This window comes from Lactuca saligna, chromosome 6, assembly GCF_052625555.1.
Source record: "Lactuca saligna cultivar CGN05327 chromosome 6, ASM5262555v1, whole genome shotgun sequence".
Classification (NCBI taxonomy): domain Eukaryota; kingdom Viridiplantae; phylum Streptophyta; class Magnoliopsida; order Asterales; family Asteraceae; genus Lactuca; species Lactuca saligna.
This window is the reverse complement of record NC_136422.1, coordinates 25,815,831-25,837,900: the sequence shown is the minus strand read 5'-3', so window position 1 is coordinate 25,837,900 and position 22,070 is coordinate 25,815,831. Positions and strand designations below refer to the sequence as shown.

Sequence of the window (22,070 nt, the reverse complement as noted above, 5' to 3'; positions counted from 1 at the left end):
TTAAAAAAATAAAATTTAAGACTTTATTAAAAGTTTGCCCAAAATATTGGGACTTATCTGGATATATCTCATAGATATATGTTTTTCCATGAGTTTTGTTTTGTAAGCAATATGGGATAAAAAATGTGTTTGCATCTTTATTTATAATTAATTGTTTTCACTTCAATTTTTTTATTAGCGATGTGGGATAAAAAAAAAAAAACATAACACAAAAAATACACGTGATAAATACGAATTTGATGTCATATCGTCATAGTAAATAAACTTAATAAGCTAATTTATTCTATAAATAAAGGTCTCCATTAACATTTAAAATAGTTACATAATTCATTAGTCATTTTTATCTTAGAAAACGTTTTAAAATATTAAAATTGAATTTTATATATCAACTTAATATATAAATTATTATTGCATTTATGTAACATCCTGAAATTTAAGTATATCTCGTTAATCCTTCTTCTTTTCCAAGTTGTCAAAATTAGCTCAAAATAGAAAAGGGTGACGAGTGGGTACGTTGGGCGTACTGAATAATATGATGGGTGTGCCTTTGACGCAGACTCTACCCAGGTACGCTGGGCGTACCATAGCTACGTTGGGCGTAATGGGACCAGACTCAAAACCCTAAATGAGACATGAGCACTATAAAAGGAATGTTATGGACTCTCCCAACCACCATTTCCAGAGAGTGAAACCCTAAAAGAGATAAACCTTCGTTCTAAACTTGTGTGTGTATTTGAGCTTGAAAGTGTCATGGTGTGCTTGTGAAGAAAAAGAGAAGACCTTGAAAAGGAGAGATCGGAGTCCAAGCTACTAGATCTGAGCTAAACTGAGTATGGAGCTTCTCACAAAGGTAAAAAGCTTCAAACTTTACCACTCTTTTATAGCAATTCATGGACCTTGATCTACCCAATTTCAGTGTATTTTGTATTGTAGATCCATAAAAATCCAATCTTGGACATTAAGATTAAGTCATGCATGAGATTAGGGCTAAATGGGGAAAGAGGATATGTGTTTGAAGTGATTGGTGACCTTTATAGCCATGCAAAAGCTTAAAGGTTTCGACTTTATGGCTTAAGAGATAGTAGAGTGCCTGGATTTGAGATATGAGCTTATGTCTTAATCTATTCAGACCAAAAATCATGAAAGTATGAAACTGGGACTTACGTTGGGCATAATCCCAATACGCGTCGCGTAGCGGGTCGAGTTCCCTGATTCTGGATGACCACGGAGTACGCCCCGCGTACAGAGCTAGTACGCACAACGTACCTCCCTGCAGTCGACTTTCGTTGACTTTTGAGGTTTGGTCAACATGTGGACTTTTGGACCATTAGAGGGGTAAAATGGTCTTTTTAGCCTTCTAAGAGAACATAGGAAGGGATTAGTTAGCCTTGAGAGTCGTTATTGATTTAAGATAATTACTTTATGTGATTAGGCGGGGGCTAGACCATTGTTTCAAGTTCGGGGATATATATTGAGCACGTGAGTTACCAAACATCATACGAGGTGAGTCTTCTCACTATACGTTACCTAAAGTGGTATTTATGTGTGACCGGAAGGTCTTATGTGCTTAGTTGAGTTATGCATCTTGTATATGTGATATTATGCTATGTGTTATTGTAGACCGGACCGGAAGGTCCAACGATTTATGAGGTCGGAAGACACGAGCTAGACCGGACCAGAGGGTCCAACGAGCTATGGGACTGGAGGGTCCCGCTGTGACACATGGGCCGGAGGGTCCTACCGAGTATAGCCTCGAGTGGCGAATTTGTTGTATATGGTATTTTGGGGAACTCACTAAGCATTTATGCTTACTGCGTTATGTGATATGTGTTTCAGGTACTAGCGATGATCGCGGAAATGTGTCGGCATGATTTGTACACACTGACAGAGGACTTTGTATTTGAGATTTTGGGATATGTTTTACCATGATAACATTTGATACACTTGAGTTTTGAGATGATTATATGAGATATGTTATGTTTGAAAAATGAAAAATTGTTTTAAATTTTCACGTCGTTACAACTTAATGTCAATGACTAAGAATTTAATGTCAATGATTAATAAATTTCAACAACATATATTTATCAAAATTATAACTAAAAAAACAAACAAAACCTCAACATTGCTTGTTGCCAAAAAAAAAAAAAAAAAAAAAAAAAAAAAAAAAACCCCTCCAACATTGTTTATTACAAAAAAAAAATCACAATTTGCTTGATTTTGAACCGGTAACAAATCTTTACTTGTAAAAAAAAAAAAAAAGGAGGAAATAACCACAAGAAATACCATAAAAATATTTATTTTAAACTACATTGGCATAGACAAACATCATTTTTGGTACGAATATTAAAGAAGGAAGAAACGTCAATCTTTGTGGAATTTGTAAGCAACCGGGGCATAATCAAAAACAATGTCCGTCTATGTCAAGGTAGTTTTAAAAAAAATATTTTTATGGTATGTGTTGTGGTTATTTCCTCTTTTTTTTCTTTTTTTTTTTTACAGGTAAGATTTGTTACCGGTTCAAATTCAAGCTAATTTTGATGTTTTTTCTTTTTGTAATAAACAATGTTGGAGTTTATTTTTTAACAAACAATGTTGAGGTTTTGTTTGTTTTTTTTACCTTAAAAATATTGTATATGAATTTTGGAGTTTTTGCACCTTAAAATATATTGTATTTTTAAAATTTGATGGCGAAAATTTGATGGTAAAAAGGTTGTATAAAAAAAGCAGATATTTAAAAAACACAGAAAAACAAAGATTAAAAAAACTATTATTTAAAAAAAAATAGTAAAAAAAGGTTAAAAAAACTAAAATAAAAGCTGTCATTATATATATATATATATATATATATATATATATATATATATATATATATATATATATAGGGTAAAGTGAATATACCTAACAACCTTATATAAGCTTAGGTACCTAACCCCATAATACTACATCGGTATGTATCATATTTACATTATAATTGCCTAAGGTTCTTAAACTTCAACCACATAACTTGATTACTTCCAAAATCTTTAGACTTTCACCAATATCTTTCTTTTACATTACGTCTTTCTATCGGATACCACCTGATGGGCTTCATATCCTACCGCTACAAATGAAAGGATGTAGGAGAAATATAATGTTGAATTTCCAAAAAAAATTGAAGTAAATCAAGTTTACGGATGAAGTTTAAGAACCTTGGATGATTGCAACGAAAATTTAATGCAAAATGACGTAGTTTGATGAGGTTAGGTACCTAAGCTTATATAAGGTTGTTAGGTATATTCACTTTACCCATATATATATATATATATATATATATATATATATATATATATATATATATATATATATATATATATAATAAAATGGTGAATAAAAGAGAAAAAAAATATTTAAAATTAAAATAAATAAATAACTGAAAAGAAAACTAAAAAGTATAGAAAATGATCATTTTGATAAATATTTTTGAAATGACATTAAAATGGTAAATATTTTTTTCAATTATGGTTAAAAACTCCTTATTTTTGTTAATATTTCTATTTAATATTTTGGCGATTTCGGCATTCCTATATTACTTTTGAGACAAGTGTCATTGTATCATTAATATTCCTCTCTTTCATTTCTCAAATATATTATTTTCAAAAAGATGCTTACATGATTTTTGCTTTTTACTCAATACAATAATTACTATATATTATTCCATGAATTTTATAATTGTAAAAAGGGTATTATATGCTAATGGTATCTTCGTATAGTCGAGGACATTTCGTTAACTAAAACAAAATAGAGTTAATAGCAAATTAGCCCTTCAAAAGTGGTGGTCCTCACAATCTAATATAATTACTTATACAATTATACAATTATACAAACCGCGTTATATCATCAAGAGATTTATTATTCAATAAAAAATCATATCATATTTAACACGTTTTTAATAAAAATTAAAATACTCAGGGTTTTACACTTTTACTGATCCAATGTCCAATCAGTCTCATGAATGTCGAAATCTAGTTACATTTTGGTCGACCCTTGGAAAAGTAAATTAGAAATTTGGTCCCTTTTAATTTACTCAAAATCACAAGTTCAATCCATATTTTGAAACCATTTTAAGGCTATCCTGTGTGGGAATGTATTCATGCATGAGTTTCCTATGTGGCATCTACGTGGCACACCAACCCACCGGTGAACACCGCCCTACAGGCTGGTGGGTTGGGTGTGGAGTGGGCTATAGTGGTGCTACAGACGTATGAAGACACCCAATAAAAAACCGTGAGTTTCATTTTCTCTCTACTTCTCTCTCCTCCTTTTTGTTCCTTCACCACCAACCCACTTGTAAACACCATTTCCACAACCTAATGGATTGGTTGTGAAATGCTAAAATGCTTAGGTGGCGTTGAATTGAGTGGTAGTCTAGTTGTTAATGTCACCCATAAGTTTGCATTTAGTTGTGAATATGGGATTTATATTTTACTCATATTTACAAATTCAATCCAAATTTTAAACTTATTTACATGGGTGTGATTTCAAAATTTAACGGATCCTACAATTTTAATAAAACAAGAAGACTAAATTTGTAATTTACTTTTTTAAAACTTAGATATTTACATCAGTACAATATCACATGTCTTTAGCGGTAGCATATCAGTTTTTGAAAAAAAAAATAAATAAATAAAAAATCTACATCAGTGCAATATCAAGTCTCTTTCAAAAGAAAATTTCACAACCACATCAACAATTACTTTATATATTTTAACAAATACCTAAACTATTTATAGATAATAATTATTCAATAACAAATAAACAAAAACATGATTATTTATAAATTATTTAAAAAGTAAGTTTTAAAATAAATAATAATAAAAGAAACTCAATAGGAAAAAGGAAGCATATAGGGCTCCACTTGTGGCTTGAAAGCATTTCAAAAAGTTGCATCCGGTGATGATGTAGCTTTCAATTGATGCCTAAATAACCATTTGCAAGAAGAAAAAAACTATCATATGGATGCTCTTAGTCTTAGCACTTCAATCCTATTCTACATAGGCCCAATTAAACCCACTTATATATAGGCCCAATCACACCTATTATCCATTTTCCTAAGCAAGCCCACTTACAAAAATTGAATTTAGGCCCACGAAGCCTGTCACACTGTTCAACAAACAACATGAGAAATCACAACACAATTACATATTACAATATCATGAAACCCGTTTTTCTTTTTCCTTTTTTTTGTCACAAACCCTATAACATCACTTTTTCTCTCTTAAGCTTCTTATAAGCTCCAAAATCTCCATACGCATTCCCGATACACTTGTTGAAGTAACCCTTTCCTTAACAAACAAAAACCATAAATCATCCTCGTTTTTGTTCCCATCACCATCAAACCACCTACATATTTCCTTAGCAATCGCTAAAACATACAACCCGCAGTCAAACCCATTGACTTGTTGTGGGGTCCGCGCGTATTCCATATACCTTGTTTCAGTATCATCCAAATCACCAGTAGCATACGAAACAACTCTTTTGTAAAGCCGTTTAGCATGGTGGTTATTGAGACCATGGAAGCTGTCATGGTGGACGAATAAGTTTTTGGTTTGGAAAAATACAAGTAAGCTCCAGTGGGTCCCGCCTTCAGCCACTGCCACGTCATCGTTGTTGTTGACTGGGAAGAAGATGAGTTGTTTTGATGGGAGGTTTAGGGGTTGGAGGAAGTCTGAAAGGGTGTCTGTATCTGGACAGTTTGTTATCCAGAAGGTGATTGAAGGAGGGAGAAAGAGGATTTGTTGTGAATGGAGTGAAGAGAGATGAGTGAAGTAGAATTCGATTATTCGGTCGTTGAGAAAACATGGGTTTTTTAAAATGGTGAGATCTGATTGGAGGAGGATTACGTCGTTGTAACTTAGGATCTTTTCGTTAGCCATGTTGATATGGTGTCTATAAACAGAAGGGTAAATTGGTCATTTTACTCTCGTTTGGTAATTAGATTATACATTTGATGTTGATAAACAAACATGAAGTGAAAATCAAAAATGAAGAATTCTATGAATCTGGAAGCAACACAATACCTGAAAGACTATGGAGTTTGAAAAGAGAAGGGGGTGGAGGTGGTTTTGTGGTTTTATGTTCTCCAATTTAAGCATCAATTGCCATTGTCAAAATCCGAAACCTGCAACATTTACAATTTACAACAAGTTTAATTGAAATTCAAAAACTAAACTCATAGGATGACTTGAAATTCAAGCAACAATAACAAATTTGACACCAAATCAAAGCAATTTAATTGAAGATGGCATTGATAACGTTAAACAAATGGACAATGATCATTATTTGGAACTTTAAACAACTAAAACCCACGGAATGTTTGGGATTCAAGCATTACATCAATCTCATCTGTCCTCTGTCTCAAAAAGTTCATATCCTAGAGAACACTAAATAAGTAAGATTCAGGCAACAATAACGACTAAATTTCAAAATCAAAGCAATGATAATTAAACGCAAGATCAAAATAGCACAGGAATGAGATCAAGGGAATTCCGAGATTAGACGAAAGAAAACCCTAGCTTAAGTGGCGCTGTAACAGTTTAATTCGGTGTTCGTGTGCGAATTTACAGACGAATCATACAAATATAAAGAAGAAGGAAAATATATAATCTGAAGGAAAAATACCATTGTTGCTGCGATGGATCATGGATGTGTGACATCGGCTGGAGAACGGAGGAGAAAAGTGTTGAATACTTGTTTCTGAGCTTGTACAAGAAAAAAGATAACGATATGGCACATATCTCGCTCGAGTAAAATTGATAAAATAAAAATTCCGTTGCCGGGACTTGAACCCGGGTCTCTCGGGTGAGAGCCGAGTATCCTAACCAACTAGACTACAACGGATTTGTGAATGACTCGTCGGATATTTTCTATATATATTTTATTTCTTGATTTAAAGTAAAAAAGAAGTTGACTTTTTATTTTTGTTTGTAAGTTTACAAACTCTAACATGTATCTTTTCAATTATATTAAGTTTACAAACTCTAACATGAGCTTCATCATAAAGTTTTGATGTTATGAAGAAAGCTAAACTTTTTTATTTAGTGGTGTGGCATCAAAAAAAATTAATGTAAAAACTTTCATATGGATGTTCATGTTTGTTTTTATTATTATGCATAGAATAGTCAAATAGTAGATGGAAATTATATCACAGTGTGTTGTCATTTTTCTATATAACCCTACATTAAAAAAACAACAGTCTTTACATGTTAGTGATATTATATTTTACAAAAGTAGTCGATAAAGTTTCGAAGTTGGCTAAAATATTTTTATAAAAAAATAATCATTATAGACTTATTGTGAAAATTTAGTTCAATATCATTTTTAAAAAATATTAATAACTTTCTTAAACTACCACTTGCAACATATGATATATGTTTGACAAAATTAGTTGGTACTTAAAAGGATTTAGGTTTTTATTTGGCAAAAATAGTTGTAAAAATGATACAAAACTTAAAAACTTCCAAAAATCTATTTGAAGTAACCTTTTGACTAAAAGGTTTTTGTTTAAAACAAAAACTTTAGAGCAAATTACGCAAATTGTCCCTCATCCAAAATGCATGTTTAGTCTTTATTTCCAAAAATTAACTCGGATCATCTCTCATGTCGTTAAAACTTGCAGGTTCATCCATCGTTAGTTTAAATTTGCACATTTCAACCCTTTTGATACATAAAAAAACGATAATGCCATTTTCCTTTTCTTTTTTCCTTTATTTTTAACATTTTTTTATATTTTTAATTATAAAAAATTATTTTAATTAGTTGTCTGATTATTTTTAATTATTAAAAATTATTTTAATTACTTTTTTATTTTGTTTAATAAGACCTAACCACCACCACCGGAAATATAGCACCATTGTCACCCGTCACTTCACTCAACTCATTCATGCGTTCAAAGTTAACATGTTTCACTAAAAATAAGTGCAAGTCACCATATTATCACCAAACCAACAACATATAATCAAACCACCATTGAACTTGTCACATTTATTGTTAACATCACCACCATCCTCCATCGGAAAACCCACTTGCAAATCGGGAAAGAATAACCAGGGTAAATTAGGAAGCAAGAATCTGGGAGATGGAAAATTTGATTCGATACAGACTCGATTGAAAGCAAAGGATTTAGGGTTCTTAAATTGAAATCAATCCTGATTTAGTAAACCTGCAAATATGATTCATTACCGAGGGAGATGGCAATATGGGATTGTAAATATGCACGTCGTTCGACCAGTGAGCCACCATCGCCAACTATGAGTGGCTATCGCCACCGACACGCTGCCATTGTCACATCATCTAGGGTTTGCATTAGGGATGAGATTTAGAACTGGAAAACCGGAACCGGAACCGGAACCGTTAGAACCAGAATATATCGAACTGGTTCCGGTTCCGAGTTCAAAAATTGGCTTTATCCGGGTTCTGGGTAATCCGGGTTTGGGTCCATCGGGTCCGGGTAAACTGGGTCTAAAAACCGGAACCGGTTTTTGGAACCGGAACCACTTTTAGGGTTGGAACCGGTTTATTGTGAAACGTTTAAAAGATGCATATCTCATTCGTTTCAACTTCGATTGACATACGGTTTTTTCCAACATGTAGTTTAGAGTTTGTACATGATTTTAGACTATAAATTTGCCATTTTTAGTTTTATATCCATTGTCTTACAGTCCCCCAAAGTCGATATATCAAAGCTGGAAGTTTTTAATTTTTCATTTTTTTTGTATTCGGTGAAAGTTGTAAAACATACATATCTAATTCGTTTGAAGTCGGATTGACATGTGGTTTTTTCCAACTTGTAGTTTACAGTTTATACATTATTTTAGACTATAATTTTGTCATTATCGGTGTAACATCCTGGAATATCAAGAGTAGATTTGAAGGGCTAAAAGTGAAATTGTTTAAGGGCAACTCGGCGAGTCCCTGGGTGGACTCGACGAGTAGGGTCACGACTTTGGTCGCGTGTTAAGTAGTCTACTCGGCGAGTCCAAAGATGGACTCGGCGAGTAGGAGCTGAGTGGAGAAAACCCTAAATCCGGAGGATGAGCCCTATTTAAAGGACATTATACCCTCTCCCCAGCCTCTTTGATCTCCCTTGAAGTCCAAAAACCCTAGATATGTGATTGTGGAGGATTTGAGTGCATTTGGAGCTTGGGGAAGTGATTGTTGAAGAAATCTTGAAGGAGAATAGACTTGGATCAAAGGGCTTTGCAAGGATTCGGATTAATCTTCTCTTGGAGCTTCCTTTTGAGGTATTATTTCTCTGCTTGAGCTGCTATTATCTAGATTCATCGTTTTTGGAGGTGTTAGAGATCATATATTTTGATGTATTGGAGTTTAGAGGTTAGATCTGAGGTTGCTACCTCAGATCTGAAATGGAGAAGGGGTTTGAATGCATAAAGGTCCCTGTTTTTGAGAGATTGATGGAGCTATCTTGTCCCAAACCCAAACCCTAGAGTGATAATGCCTAGATCTTCTTGGATTCACGTAAAGATTGCCACTTTACGTGATGGATGGCCTTAGGAGGGGTAGATCTATGGTTTGGATCATCTGCATGGCTTGGAAAGCCTCTGTATGGATTCAGACCCGGTGGTACTCGGCGAGTCACATGGGTGGACTCGGCGAGTTGCTTGAAGAAAGGCTGGAACTCGGCGAGTTGGAAGAACAACTCGGCGAGTTGGATGAAGATGGCCTGGAACTCGGCGAGTTGTAAGAACAACTCGGCGAGTAGGTTGAAGATAGTCGTAGACTCGGCGAGTCTGTTCTTGGACTCGGCGAGTCTGGTCGTAGGGTCCAAGTTTCTTTTGAAAGGGCTGTGACTCGGTGAGTCAAGGGAGGACTCGGTGAGATGTGTGCGTGTGGACTCAGAGTTGTTGGACTCGGGGAGTCTCGGGGTGACACGACGAGTAGAGTCAGTCAGCTGTAGACTTTGACTTTGACCAAGGGTTGACCAGTTGTTTTCCAGGGGCATTTTGGTAATTGTTGAATATTGTTTTAAGTTCAGTATATTGGTGGTTGGCGAGTGGTGGAGATCCTACCAGTAGTCGGAGCAGCTTGGGTTATTCGTTCAGCCGGCAGTTTCAAGGTGAGTTATCCTCACTATATCAACAGGGTCTAAGGCACCAAGGCCGGCCCTTTATCGGATTGAGATCCGGGTATCTGTTGTTATGTTATTGCTTTGATATGTTTGCATCCTGGTAGTTAGGATAGTATTTGTTGGAGACCTGGTTAAGGTTGGTATCATGGTATATAGGATGATGCTATGCTAGTGACCGGTTAGGTCGGTATCCTGCTTAGAGTATGTTATGTTACGTGATCTGCTAGATCGGTTTGATTGAATATGAATTGTTATATGATTGTATGTTTATGTGCACATGGTTGTTTGGAATGGAGTTGGGTTGAGGCGGGTCCTGCTTCGTGCTGTAGGCCAAGATACCCAGGGCGGACCGGTTGTTCCGAAGGCCCAGCGAGTGGTCCGGATAGGCTGTAGGCCCCACGAGGGCGGACCAGACGTGCCGAGGCTCAGAGAGTGGACCAGGCCAACTGAAGGCCCGATGCGGGGGGACCAGTCATACTGTAGACTCAGAGAGTGGACCAGGTGGGTTGAAGGCCCGGTGCGGGCGGACCGACCACACTGCAGACTCGAGGGACATGACTGGACTCGGAAGGTGGACTGAAGGCCCGACACGGCGGACCAGTCTCACAGTAGACCCGATATGCATGGTTGTTCTGTGATTCAATATGATATAGCATGTTATGTGTATGGTATATGTGGTTGGTATTTTGGGGGTATCTCACTAAGCTTTCAGGCTTACAGTTGTGGTTTAATGTTTTTCAGGTTCTTCAGAAGACTGTGGCAAGGCAAAGGCGTGATCGTACCGCTCCTCGTGTTTATGTTTTATGATATGGACCTGGGAATACTCTGATAATAAATGTTTTGAAAACCTTTTTGTAATAACTTAATGAATTGGGATGTTTTTGAAAAGTTTAAATTTTGTTGAAATTTTTGGTTGTTACAATCGGTTTAACATTCAATGATTTACAGTCCTCCAAAGTCGGGATATCAAAATTGAAAATTTTCAACTTTTCAACTATTTGTTTTTGTATTTTGTATTATGTGAAAATGATAACACATGCATATAACATTCGTTTAAAGTCGATTTGACATGAAGTTTTTTCCAGATTGTATTTTAGAGTTTGTACATGATTTTTTACTATAATTTTATTAATTTTGGTTTCATATTCAATGAGTTACAATCCCCCAAAGTCGGGATATCAATATGAAAAATTTCAAAGTTCAACCCACTAAGTAGTAAGTAATTACCAAAAAAAAATTGGTTTTTCCGGGTTTTCCGGTTCTAGACCCACTTTACCCGGAACTGGTTCCAATATACCGGTCCAGTTTTCGGTTCTAAAAAATCCCGTTAACCGGTTCCGGGTTTTTCGGGTCCGGGTCCATCCGGTCCGGGTTTGGACCCACTTTCATCCCTAGTTTGCATCATCGTGTCTTTGCAGATGAGGATCATCAATGGAGACAATTTGGGTTCGATCTGAACAAGCTTCTCCAATATCAATGTCCCTCTTCTCCGATCTTGTGTGATGGACTTGTAACCTAGTTTTAGTGAGGACGGAAGAAAAATGTGAAATGGAAAATGGAGGGTGGGTTGGTTTGTGATGGGTGAGAGTTTGATAGCATCGTCGGAGGTGTCTGGAGTAGCCGGAGATGTCTTGAAGTCGTCGGAGTCGGCGATGATGCTAATAGAGATGACTGAAGAAGAAATGGTGGGAGAGAGACGACATGCTTAGGGTTTAAGGCATGTTTATTTAATATATTTAATAAAAGGCAATAAATAATTATTTTCATAATAAACAAATCAATAAATAGAAAATAAATCAAAAAATAAATAAATAATGGTAAAATTGTCTTTTTATGTTCGGATGGATGAAGCGTGTAAGTTCTAAAGTAACGACGGTCGGTCCAAGTTAATTTTTGAAAATAAAGACTGGACGTGCTTTATGCACCTACACGTGGGATGATTCGTCAGGGTCGTCCTAGAGGGTGGACGATAGGAGCGACCGTCAAGGGCCCATATTTCAAAAGGACCCAATTTTTTTATGGAAATTGTTATATTTAGAAAATAGAATAAGTAATTTTCTTTCAATTATTGAGTTATTATAAAAAACTTGACAACATTTATATATTTTAAAGGCTCATTTTTTTTCTTTCGCTCTGGGCCCAAAATATATTTGGAACGGCGGTGTGATTCGTGTAAGTTACTCAAAACTTTAAGCTCTTGCTCCGACCAAAAAAATTTCTTAAATTAGCTTTTTCATATAAGTTAAAAATTAGAAACTCATAAAAATTCGTTGTTGAATATACTTATAATTCAAGTAGGATACAATCAATCGACATGATCCACCACCCATCCACCCTGCCTTTAAAATCGACATTGATTTGTCTAAAATTCTATAGCTAGCTTCCATATGTAAGCTTATTCTCCACCCCCACCTAGGCATGCAAAAACCGGTTTTTTTCTGAACCGGACCGGTTCAAAAAACTGGTTCGGTTCCGGTCAAAGTAGTCAAAACCGGTTCACACTCAAACCGGTTCAGCCCCAAAAATATCCGAATATATGTAAACCGGTCCGGTTTAATAGAAATCGGTTCAGCAAAAACCGGTTCAAAAACGGTTCGATGCAAATAAGATATTCTATTTTTTTTTTGGGCTTTTTTTTTTGGCTAATAAGTTCAAAACCGGATCAAAAAATCGGTTCAACACCGGTTCAAAACCGGATCAAAAAACCGGTTCTTATTAAACCGGTTCGAAACCGATCCTAACGATCAAAATAACGAATTGGTCCGGTCTGACAGTTTGGTTCATGGGGGGTTCGGTTCAAAGCTGAACCGGTTCGGTGGTACACCGGTTTCCGGTTCACTGACCGGTTCGGTTTGTGAACCGGTTTTTTTGGGCACGTCTACCCCCACCCTATATAACAAGCCCATTAATTAAAGTCATCTTTGACCAACCCTTAGATGAGGTCATCAGGATCCATTAGCCACTTTAGCATGTTCCATTTATCAAAGGCTAAAAACATCAGCAGGAATGACGCTACATCACCAACGTGTTCGTAGAGCCTTAGTTTGCTAGAATGTTGGTAAAGATTTATGATTTCTAACACACAAACATGGACCAATGTTGTTATCACACATATGTATGTCTACATTGACAGTTTCTAACGAAAAAAAGTTATTATGGTTTGTAAAAAAATAGATATAATTAATATTTATGATTTGCAAAAAATAATCCTTATATTTTAGGGTGGTACTAGTATAGCCATTTGCCATGCTTCCAACATTCATGCTAATTTTTAAATTGAAAATGTTTTTTGAGTTTATTTTTGACGAACTAACTGAAAAACTTATTAATAACTAAAAGACTAACTGTTAGTTGAAAACTAACTGATAGATAAAAAAACTAGTTTATTTTTGACGAACTAGCTGAAAAACTTATTAATAACTAAAAGACTAACTGTTAGTTGAAAACTAACTGATACATAAAAAATAATATGTGGTAAAAATGACTGAAATTTGTTAAAATGATATAAAAAGATATTAGAGTTCCATGTTTCCCACATTTATGTTTTGTGTGCTTTTTTGACATTTTCAAATTATGTTTATCTTAAATGTTGGTATTAGAGTTTCATTGTTGTGTTGGTTTTAAATTTTTTTGAAAAAATCACTAAATGTTCATACATGCATATATATGAACATTCACGCATATATGCACATTCAAAAAGAAATTAAGTATTTTATATCAAATGACTTCTAACCTAATGGTATGAGATATTGTTTTTCTTTCTTAAGGTTGAGTAAGATTTAAGTCCCTTTTAATACATAAGTGGATTTAAAAGTAGTTTACAATTATATTAAATTTGTCGTTATATATATATATATATATATATATATGTGTGTGTGTGTGTGTGTGTTATAGAAAAAAAATTAGAAATAAGAAATAAATGTAATACCTTAAATCAACACAATATCATCAGATATGATCCACGACCACGAGAACATGCCATCATTAATCATTAATGATGTGTTTTGTTTTTATTTTGATAGAAGATGTATAAATAGGTAAGAAGATGTTGGTCCATGTCTACTCTAAGAAGGGTGCACAAATATGTTTAGGTCTACAGTCTTTTGAAAAACAAATAGTCTGCAAGATCAAACGGTTGCGCATTCTCTGCATGGAACAGACAAAAGAGGCCAAACAACTCTTCTTGAAAAAAAAAACCACCCAAGACAACCTAAAAATGATTGAAAAATAAGTTAGCTTATAAGATACTTGTGGCGTACCAAACATAACACAGGTAGAACAAAGTTGGTGCTTATTTAATATATGTGCACAAAAATAAATTGCCATGATTTAGTAACATAAACTTATTTGAATATTATGGGTGCGTTTGACAACAAGTTTTTAAGAAGCTTTGCTCACTTTTAGGAGCTTGAGCTTTTAGATTTATAGAAAATCGAATTAAAAAAAAAATTAGTATAAGATTAAAGTTTTAATTTTAGAATAAAAGACTTATGATCTAGAAGTTATTTCAAATAGCGTTTAAAAAAATGTTTGTCTTATAACAAATTTTTTAGGTTTTTCTTAAAAATACCAAGTACGTCTTATCCATATATTATTTTATGTAATTTTATATATTTTAAAAGTTTAAAGTTACTTTTGTCAAACAACTTTATACAAATAAAAAATACAACTTTCATGTTCAAATAAAAACTACAACATACCTTATATTTCTCCCACATGTTTTAATGTTTTATAACAATTAGTTATTTGATTTTAGCTATTTTTTAATATATTATAGCTTTAAAAAATGAGCATTCGCACCTATAAAATAATTAACATAAAAAGGATCATGTCTTTCCTTAATTACTTAAAATAAATTTGTCAGTGGATCGAAAACATCCCTCTTAATCAACAATTTCCAATGGTTTTTCTCTAGATCTGCACAAAGACTATTTGGAGTCAAAACAACTAGATGTTGATACGTGGATAGACTTCTTGCATAAAAGGTCAAGAAGGGGCGTGGTGGATGACCATTGGTATGGATTGGTTACTCTGATTTAGATTTTTTTTTGTTTCATATCAAAAGGATTTAATGGAGTGGCACGTGGACTCGACATGCGAGTATTCGGTTTTTCTTTCACGTGCATATTCTATGACAACGATATATTGGTTAGAAGTAGGATAATGACTCGATGGAACCACTTAGTTCCAAATAAATTGAACATTTTGCTTTGGCGAGTGACTCTAAATCTTAGTCATACCCGTGTGAACATTGTTGACAAAGTTAAAGATTGGAAAACACATATTTACTTCTTACCGTATGGTTGTGTGTCTTTGGAAACTCATTGGAAGATGGTGGAATTTGGATATTGTTGATTCATGTACGGTCATATATCGGATTAAATGGACTACGAATTCGAGCTTAAATGTGGTGCAACGAAAATGTATTGACGCGATGATTATCTCTACTTTTTGGGTTGTGTGCAAATTCCAGAACAACCTTCTATTTTGAATGTCTAGACCTAGAAAAATAGATATTTTGTATGACATTGTTTTGTTTTGTTTTGTTTTTTTATTTGTAATAAAAATAAGAATTACAAGATGAACCGGTTATATTGACTCTACAATCCGCCTAATCTATTGTTATTTTGTAATCTGGTTTTTATTAGTTTTTTGCTATTAGTCTAATATACATATGGCTATGTTGTTCCAAAAGAAAAGGTGTATGCATTTCAAGAGTTTATGGAAATAATAAACACCTTATTGTGTTTATATTTTATTAATTAATCAATCTTTAACAACGAAGATAAATATTCGTTACAGTTAGATCATGAAGTATGGATGTCGCGAGAAGGTTTTGTGGCCAGGTAACATGTGCACCATGCCCGTGTATACCATCCTCATCACAACGATCGTGGTGCTTTGTGATGTTTACCGCCGATTGCAAAAATAGCATTAAAGAGGGCTCAAAACACATTAATTCAACATTTTTCCCTATAAATATAACCATTTTACTATAATATATTCCACATTATTTGTTCTATACTACACAAACCACAATACATTCGCATACAATTTTTTACTCCATACAATGAACAATTTCCATAACCATCAAATTTCCAAACCTAACAACCTTGGGATGAAAAGGAAAAAACTGTTTTAATTCGTGCTTGGATTTCGGTGTTCGAATACCCATTTAAACTAAGAGAAACTTTTTGGCAATCTATTTGAAACGACTTCCACAACGAAATGAGGAAAGATGTTTATCGGCATCTTGACAGACTTTCATCAAATGGCTCGTTATAAGGTTTAAATAACCAAATTCAACGACATTTACAACGACCACAAAAGTACACATCCAAATAGGAGTAGCGACTTTGAGGTGATCGATACGACGCTAAAACAATACCAAAATGTTCAACTTAACCATAAGCATTTTCTATATATCAATGTTTGGTATGAGTTGTGTACTTCTTTGAAATCGTTTACGTAGGGACATACAAATGTTGAAGATGAAAATTAAATTCCGTACTAAATAATTTCATTTTTTTTAAATTAATGTAACATTTTTCTTACTAAGTAATTTTTATTTTTATTTAAATTAACATAATGTCTTAGTTTTAATTAAAATCTAGTATTTTAACTTATTTATTTCTTTATATTGAAAAAGATATGGTACGATGAGTATACCAAGTAAATATAGCAAATATGGTGTCATTGGTGTGAGTAGTGATAAAGTGTTAGTGACCATTAATATGACGAAACTTTTACGTGGCCGTAAATTTCTATTTAGTCATACCATATTTTAGCTGCATAATATTATAAAATCGAGAAAGAAAACCTTTGCAGACAGATTCTCAACACAAAAAAACATGTGATCCTAATTTCCTAAAGAGTAAAGATTCTCAAAAAAAAATTCGTATAAACTTTTCATGTGATTTAACCTCTTTGTAAAGTTACGTTAAAAACCATTTAACTATATACAACTTTAAATACATTAATTGAAGTTCAAATGATCAAATCTAAGTTCAAAATAATTCCTGTTTACTCTTCTTTTATTGAACTCTATGATAGGAACCAATAAAAATGAACACCAAGGAATTCAATATGAATGAATTTATTTACATTTTTAAGGGTAGAGGGAGTCCACCACTCCATCTCTTTCGACCCACTAGTTACATTAATGCAACATCAATTGTTCTTTCTTCATTCTTTTCCATCCCTTCCATCTGACACCATATTAAAAGTTTGAAACTCATTTTTCTTATCTTTTCCAATTCATTATATTTTTTATTTTAAAATAAACACAAACTACTTTAAATTATATAAAACTAATTCATAAAATATTAAAAACATACAAATACTACTTCAAGGATTCGTTTCACTGACAATATCATCAACCCCACCACCCTAATAAATTCGTGAGATAGAAAGAAAGAATACATTGAATTTGTATTGTCTATAATTTTCTGTATGGACGTACACAAATACTTTCATGTGCAAATATGTGTTTCTTATTTCACACATATGTAGGCCTCCATTAATAATGAATGTACCTTATGATGGCAATTATTTTGTTTGACCCATTGATATCAAACAATATACATTGATTTTTTAACAACTTTTAGGTTGTAGGTTTAAATATTATAAATTCATAAATCATCTAACAAGCAAAAAAAAAAATTGATGCTTTGCTTTTTTGAGTTTCTTTATTGAACACTAAAATACAAAAAACATAAAGCTTCAAGACACCATTAACCCATTAAGTGATATAAAGATGGATCGATTACAAGACGTCATTCAACTTGCATGTCATATATTAAAGAAAAGTTAGTGCTTTTTAATTTCAATTTTGGAATTTCACTATAAAACCAGAAATTTTGTGAACCCAAAACCAAAATTCAAACGCAAACAAAAACATTGAACCGACAAGCTTTAACATCCCAACTTTCGTAAGAATTATTCTATTAATTAAATAGTTGAAAATTCAAGATTCAGGTTATTTTACCCACTTATTCAATATGAAGAATATATGTCCAAAACTACAAAGTAATTGAGGAGAAAATATTATGTTGGAACGTTAGGCTTTAAAGTAGAAGCATAAAAGAAGTTGTGGGCTAGATTTTAAATAGAGAAGGTGGGAAATTGGAAAAAGAAAGGTCATTGTTTCGTGGTCCATTGTTAAACTTGCAAAATAGAGAAATTAGGAAATTTTGATGTTTGGGAACTTTTGGCAATACAATTTGATGAAACCTAGCTATTAGAGATCAAATTTGGTGAAAGAGTTTGAGTTGGTTTGATGAAAATTTGAAGAAAATGTGTTCCTTTCTAATTTGAAGAATATGTGTTCCTTTCATTGCATGTTTCATTTTTTACACAAATTAATGAAATTGGAGAACTACATGTAACACATCTTATTAGCTTTAAGTTATAACCTATGCAATTGGCTCAAATTATGATCTATTTACTTCTTCTATTTGAAGGAAAACCTTATTTAGTAAAATCGTAACTTATTATAAAAATTGTCGATAGAAAATGGATTGATATATAAAATTATTTGTAAATGGTGCCTCTTTACATGTGAGACTTCATTCGTGTGAGCCATTTATATAAGGGCTCTTGAGTCTTGACATAAAAGTTTTTAAGTTTGTCAAAATGTGAAAGTTTTGTCCCAACAAGGATTTTAGGTGTGCTAAAACCTAAAATTTGCCAAGGTTTTTTTTTTTTTTTTTTTAATTTTTAATTTTTGTCGTCAACTTTACAAATTTGAGAAAAAAAAACCCTTAAATATGAAATCAAATTTGCAAAAAAAAAAAAGAAAAAAAAAACTTAAGTTTACAAATCTTTTATGTTTTGTTACCTTAACTAAGTTTTTCAAATTTGATATAAAAGTTCTTAAGTTTGTCAAGTTTTATCGGTTTCATCCTTAGAAACCTGTTATTATAGGTAACAAGAAAAAAAAAAAAAAAAAAAAAAAAAAAAAAAAACTTGACAAACTTTCGACATGAACGAATAAAAAATCTTCACGTTGAAAAACCAATAAAATTTAACAAACTTAATGACTTTCATGTCAAAAACCCTTTAAATAAATACTATAGTGATTGCAGTTTCAAGATACCATACACATTTCTTTAAATTTTCCTAATGAGCATGAAACGATTCCCTATTGCCTTGATAAATATCGATGATATTATGTCATGCTCTCAATTAAAAAAAAGTGCTTTTTGGGAAAGAGACGACCCATGTTGATCATCTATGTGTTCACGAATCTATGAGGTATGTTAAAGAGCCAAAGTTTTGCACGATCTATTAAAGTGAAGGAGAATGCCATTAAATTGATATGGTCTTTTGTGTTAATTACACTGGGATTTCATTATAGTGTAAACAATTAAAACTCCTTTAGATTTTTATGTGGTTCCTCGTTTTTTATTCCATGGAAGTTCAATAATAGATGAATAAGCCTGACTTTAAGGTTGAAATTTTCTATTGTAGGGAAATGGTTAGTGTAAAGTGGTTGTTGTATGAATTTAATTGTTGACTATTCTTGTAAAAGTTTCTCATGTTAGTGTGTCATGGGTGTTTCTAAGAGTTTTTGCTTGTATATTGTAAGATCCTGAATTAAGAGTTATACGTTTTGACATTGATTATAACTGAAAATATTTTTATAATTGGTTAGTTATTCAAGAAAATTTATTTTATAAAAACTAGGGAAGGTTCCCCCGCATTGCGGGGGTCAGAAGGGGAAATGGAATTGTTGATTACCGACGTGGTTGGATTTGATGTGCATATTCCTTTATCCGCATATCTTCCGTAGTGGAAGTGTGAAAGTAAATTCTATCCACTTGGTAATCAAACATGCCTCCCATTCTTGTCTAATTGCCCATGTTTGATGTTTACCATTTCACCAACCGTAGATTATTGGATGGCCTAATAAACCTCGAAAACGAACTCATTCAACTCCCTCATATTGGTTCTAATTTGATTTATAGAAAAGCATTTTGGAGTTTCCTCCTAAGAAATGTGTCAAAGCCATAAGCATATAAAACTTAGAACATTTTAAAAAAATAAGAAAAAAACCAAACCAAAACCGATGGTGCTTATCTTTTCTATAAGTTGGTCTACAGCCACATTGATATCCACTTCCTCATAAAACATAACAATTGGAACATGTGAATTTTAGAATGCTTGTGGATTCGCCTTAGGTACTGGAAAATCCTTTTGCCATTCAGGCTTGTGGATTCGCCTTAGGTACTGGAAAATCCTTTGCATGGGGTGTATTAAATGCTTGTGTTGTCGTACATCATTTCTCTTACTTTGATTAGATTGCCCTTAATAAATGCTTTAACCGGTCCCTCTGATTATTTAGCGGGTAAGCCTGATTTGCTTTTTAAAAACTTATTTGAGTTGTGTTAGGATTTGACTTTCTCATCACTATGACTGGTATGGGTGAGGACATGTTTGCAGTTGCATCTGAAGTTGACTGTTGTATGCTGGAGCGATACACTCACGAATATCACATGTCTGATGTACTTGGTTTCCAAGTTCCATCTTCATCGTCGTCTGTTCGTATGCCCCGCCTGGTAAGATTGGGTTCTATCTCAGGTATCTTGTTTGCGGGTTACGGTTACCCCCCGTCTCGCTTCTTTTTGGAAGTTATTTGTTACTATAAAGCTCATATTGTCCAACCATGTCCTAATGCAGTGTCAAAGATTGTTATTTTCGAAGTTTTTTGTGTCACTCATGAAATACCACTTGATGTCACCTTGTTTCGCTATTTTTACCGCTTGAAGAAGTATTGTGATTGGTTTTCTTTCTGCAGTCGTCATTTTCCCCTTTCCCCAGATTTATCGCGCTCCAATGGCAACTGGAAAAGTAAGTTATGTCGGGTTGATATGCATAGCTTATGTATACCATTTGGTCCTTGTTATGTTTCGCTCAGTGATGATTCGATATCATTATCTGCCGATCTACGTGCATTTGTGCTTTTATTTTCACATTACTATTTGAAAAGAGCATTTATTCCGAAAGTTGTACTTGCTCTGTGTCATTTGAGCCCATTTTGGAAAGCTCGATGCCCATTACCAGTGTTATCTATATGTCATGTAGGTTTGTCGAACCTTTTTTACCGGAATTGGTATAATTTCTTTTTTCCATGGTCTTGGGTAATCTCCTACTTTGGTGTTTGTTTAATTGGAGGCTACCCGATCCTTTATATCTCTCGCGCTCCGCAACAGGTTTGTCGATGCTCCGAGGGAGATGGATTGTTAATTAGAGGTTGATATTGTTAATGATCACCCTGTATGGGGATCGAGGGTTCATGGGGATTGTGTATTGGAGTTGTTTAGTGAGTGATACCCAACTTATTTGGTTTGTATCCCTTTGTGCGAGAATAAGGTTATTATGGGGATGGATTGGTTGATCCCCAATGAGACAGTGATTGATTGCAAGCATCAGTTGGTACGTATTCGGACCCTAAGTGGAAGAGAGTTAGTGATCCAGGGAAAGGGTGTTCAGCATGAGCCGACTCTCTATTCAGCGGCTCGGGCCCGACACTACCTTCAACATAATTGTTTTGGATACTTAGGAGAAGGGTAAGGTGACTGTAGAGTGTACACGATGTACTGATTGTTTGGGAGTACCCAGCTCTGTTTCCTGAGGATGCCCGGTGTGCCTTCGAAGAGAAGGGTGGAGTTTCGGATTGACGTGGTTCATGGTGCGACTCTGATAGCCAAAGCACCTTATCAGTTGGCACCTCCAGAGATGCAAGAGTTGTCTACACAGCTGCATGAGCTATTAGACAAGGAATTTATTCGGCTGAGTAGTTCACCATGGGGAGCGCCGATCTTGTTTGTGAATAAAAAAGATGAGTCACATCGGATGTGTATCAACCACTGGAGTTGAATAAGCTAACGGTGAAGAACCGTTACTCACTCCTGAGGATTGACGATTTAGTTGACCAACTTCAGGG

At 34.0% G+C, this 22,070-nt stretch overlaps 1 protein-coding gene and 1 non-coding gene across 2 annotated transcripts; both read right to left on the bottom strand.

Annotated features, from left to right (window-relative positions):
* Positions 1-5,050: 5,050 nt before the first annotated feature.
* LOC145003291 (Cysteine proteinases superfamily protein) lies at positions 5,051-6,768 on the bottom strand. The gene is made up of 3 exons (XM_078962424.1): positions 6,658-6,768; positions 6,057-6,157; positions 5,051-5,925 (listed from the first exon to the last, which is right to left on the bottom strand). The coding sequence occupies exon 3, from the start codon at positions 5,910-5,912 to the stop codon at positions 5,241-5,243; it is 672 nt and encodes a 223-aa protein (XP_078818550.1). The 5' UTR covers positions 5,913-5,925; positions 6,057-6,157; positions 6,658-6,768; the 3' UTR covers positions 5,051-5,240.
* A 35-nt stretch (positions 6,769-6,803) lies between these two features.
* TRNAE-CUC (transfer RNA glutamic acid (anticodon CUC)) lies at positions 6,804-6,876 on the bottom strand. Its single transcript has one exon. It is a non-coding gene; the product is annotated as a tRNA-Glu (tRNA).
* Positions 6,877-22,070: the final 15,194 nt, after the last annotated feature.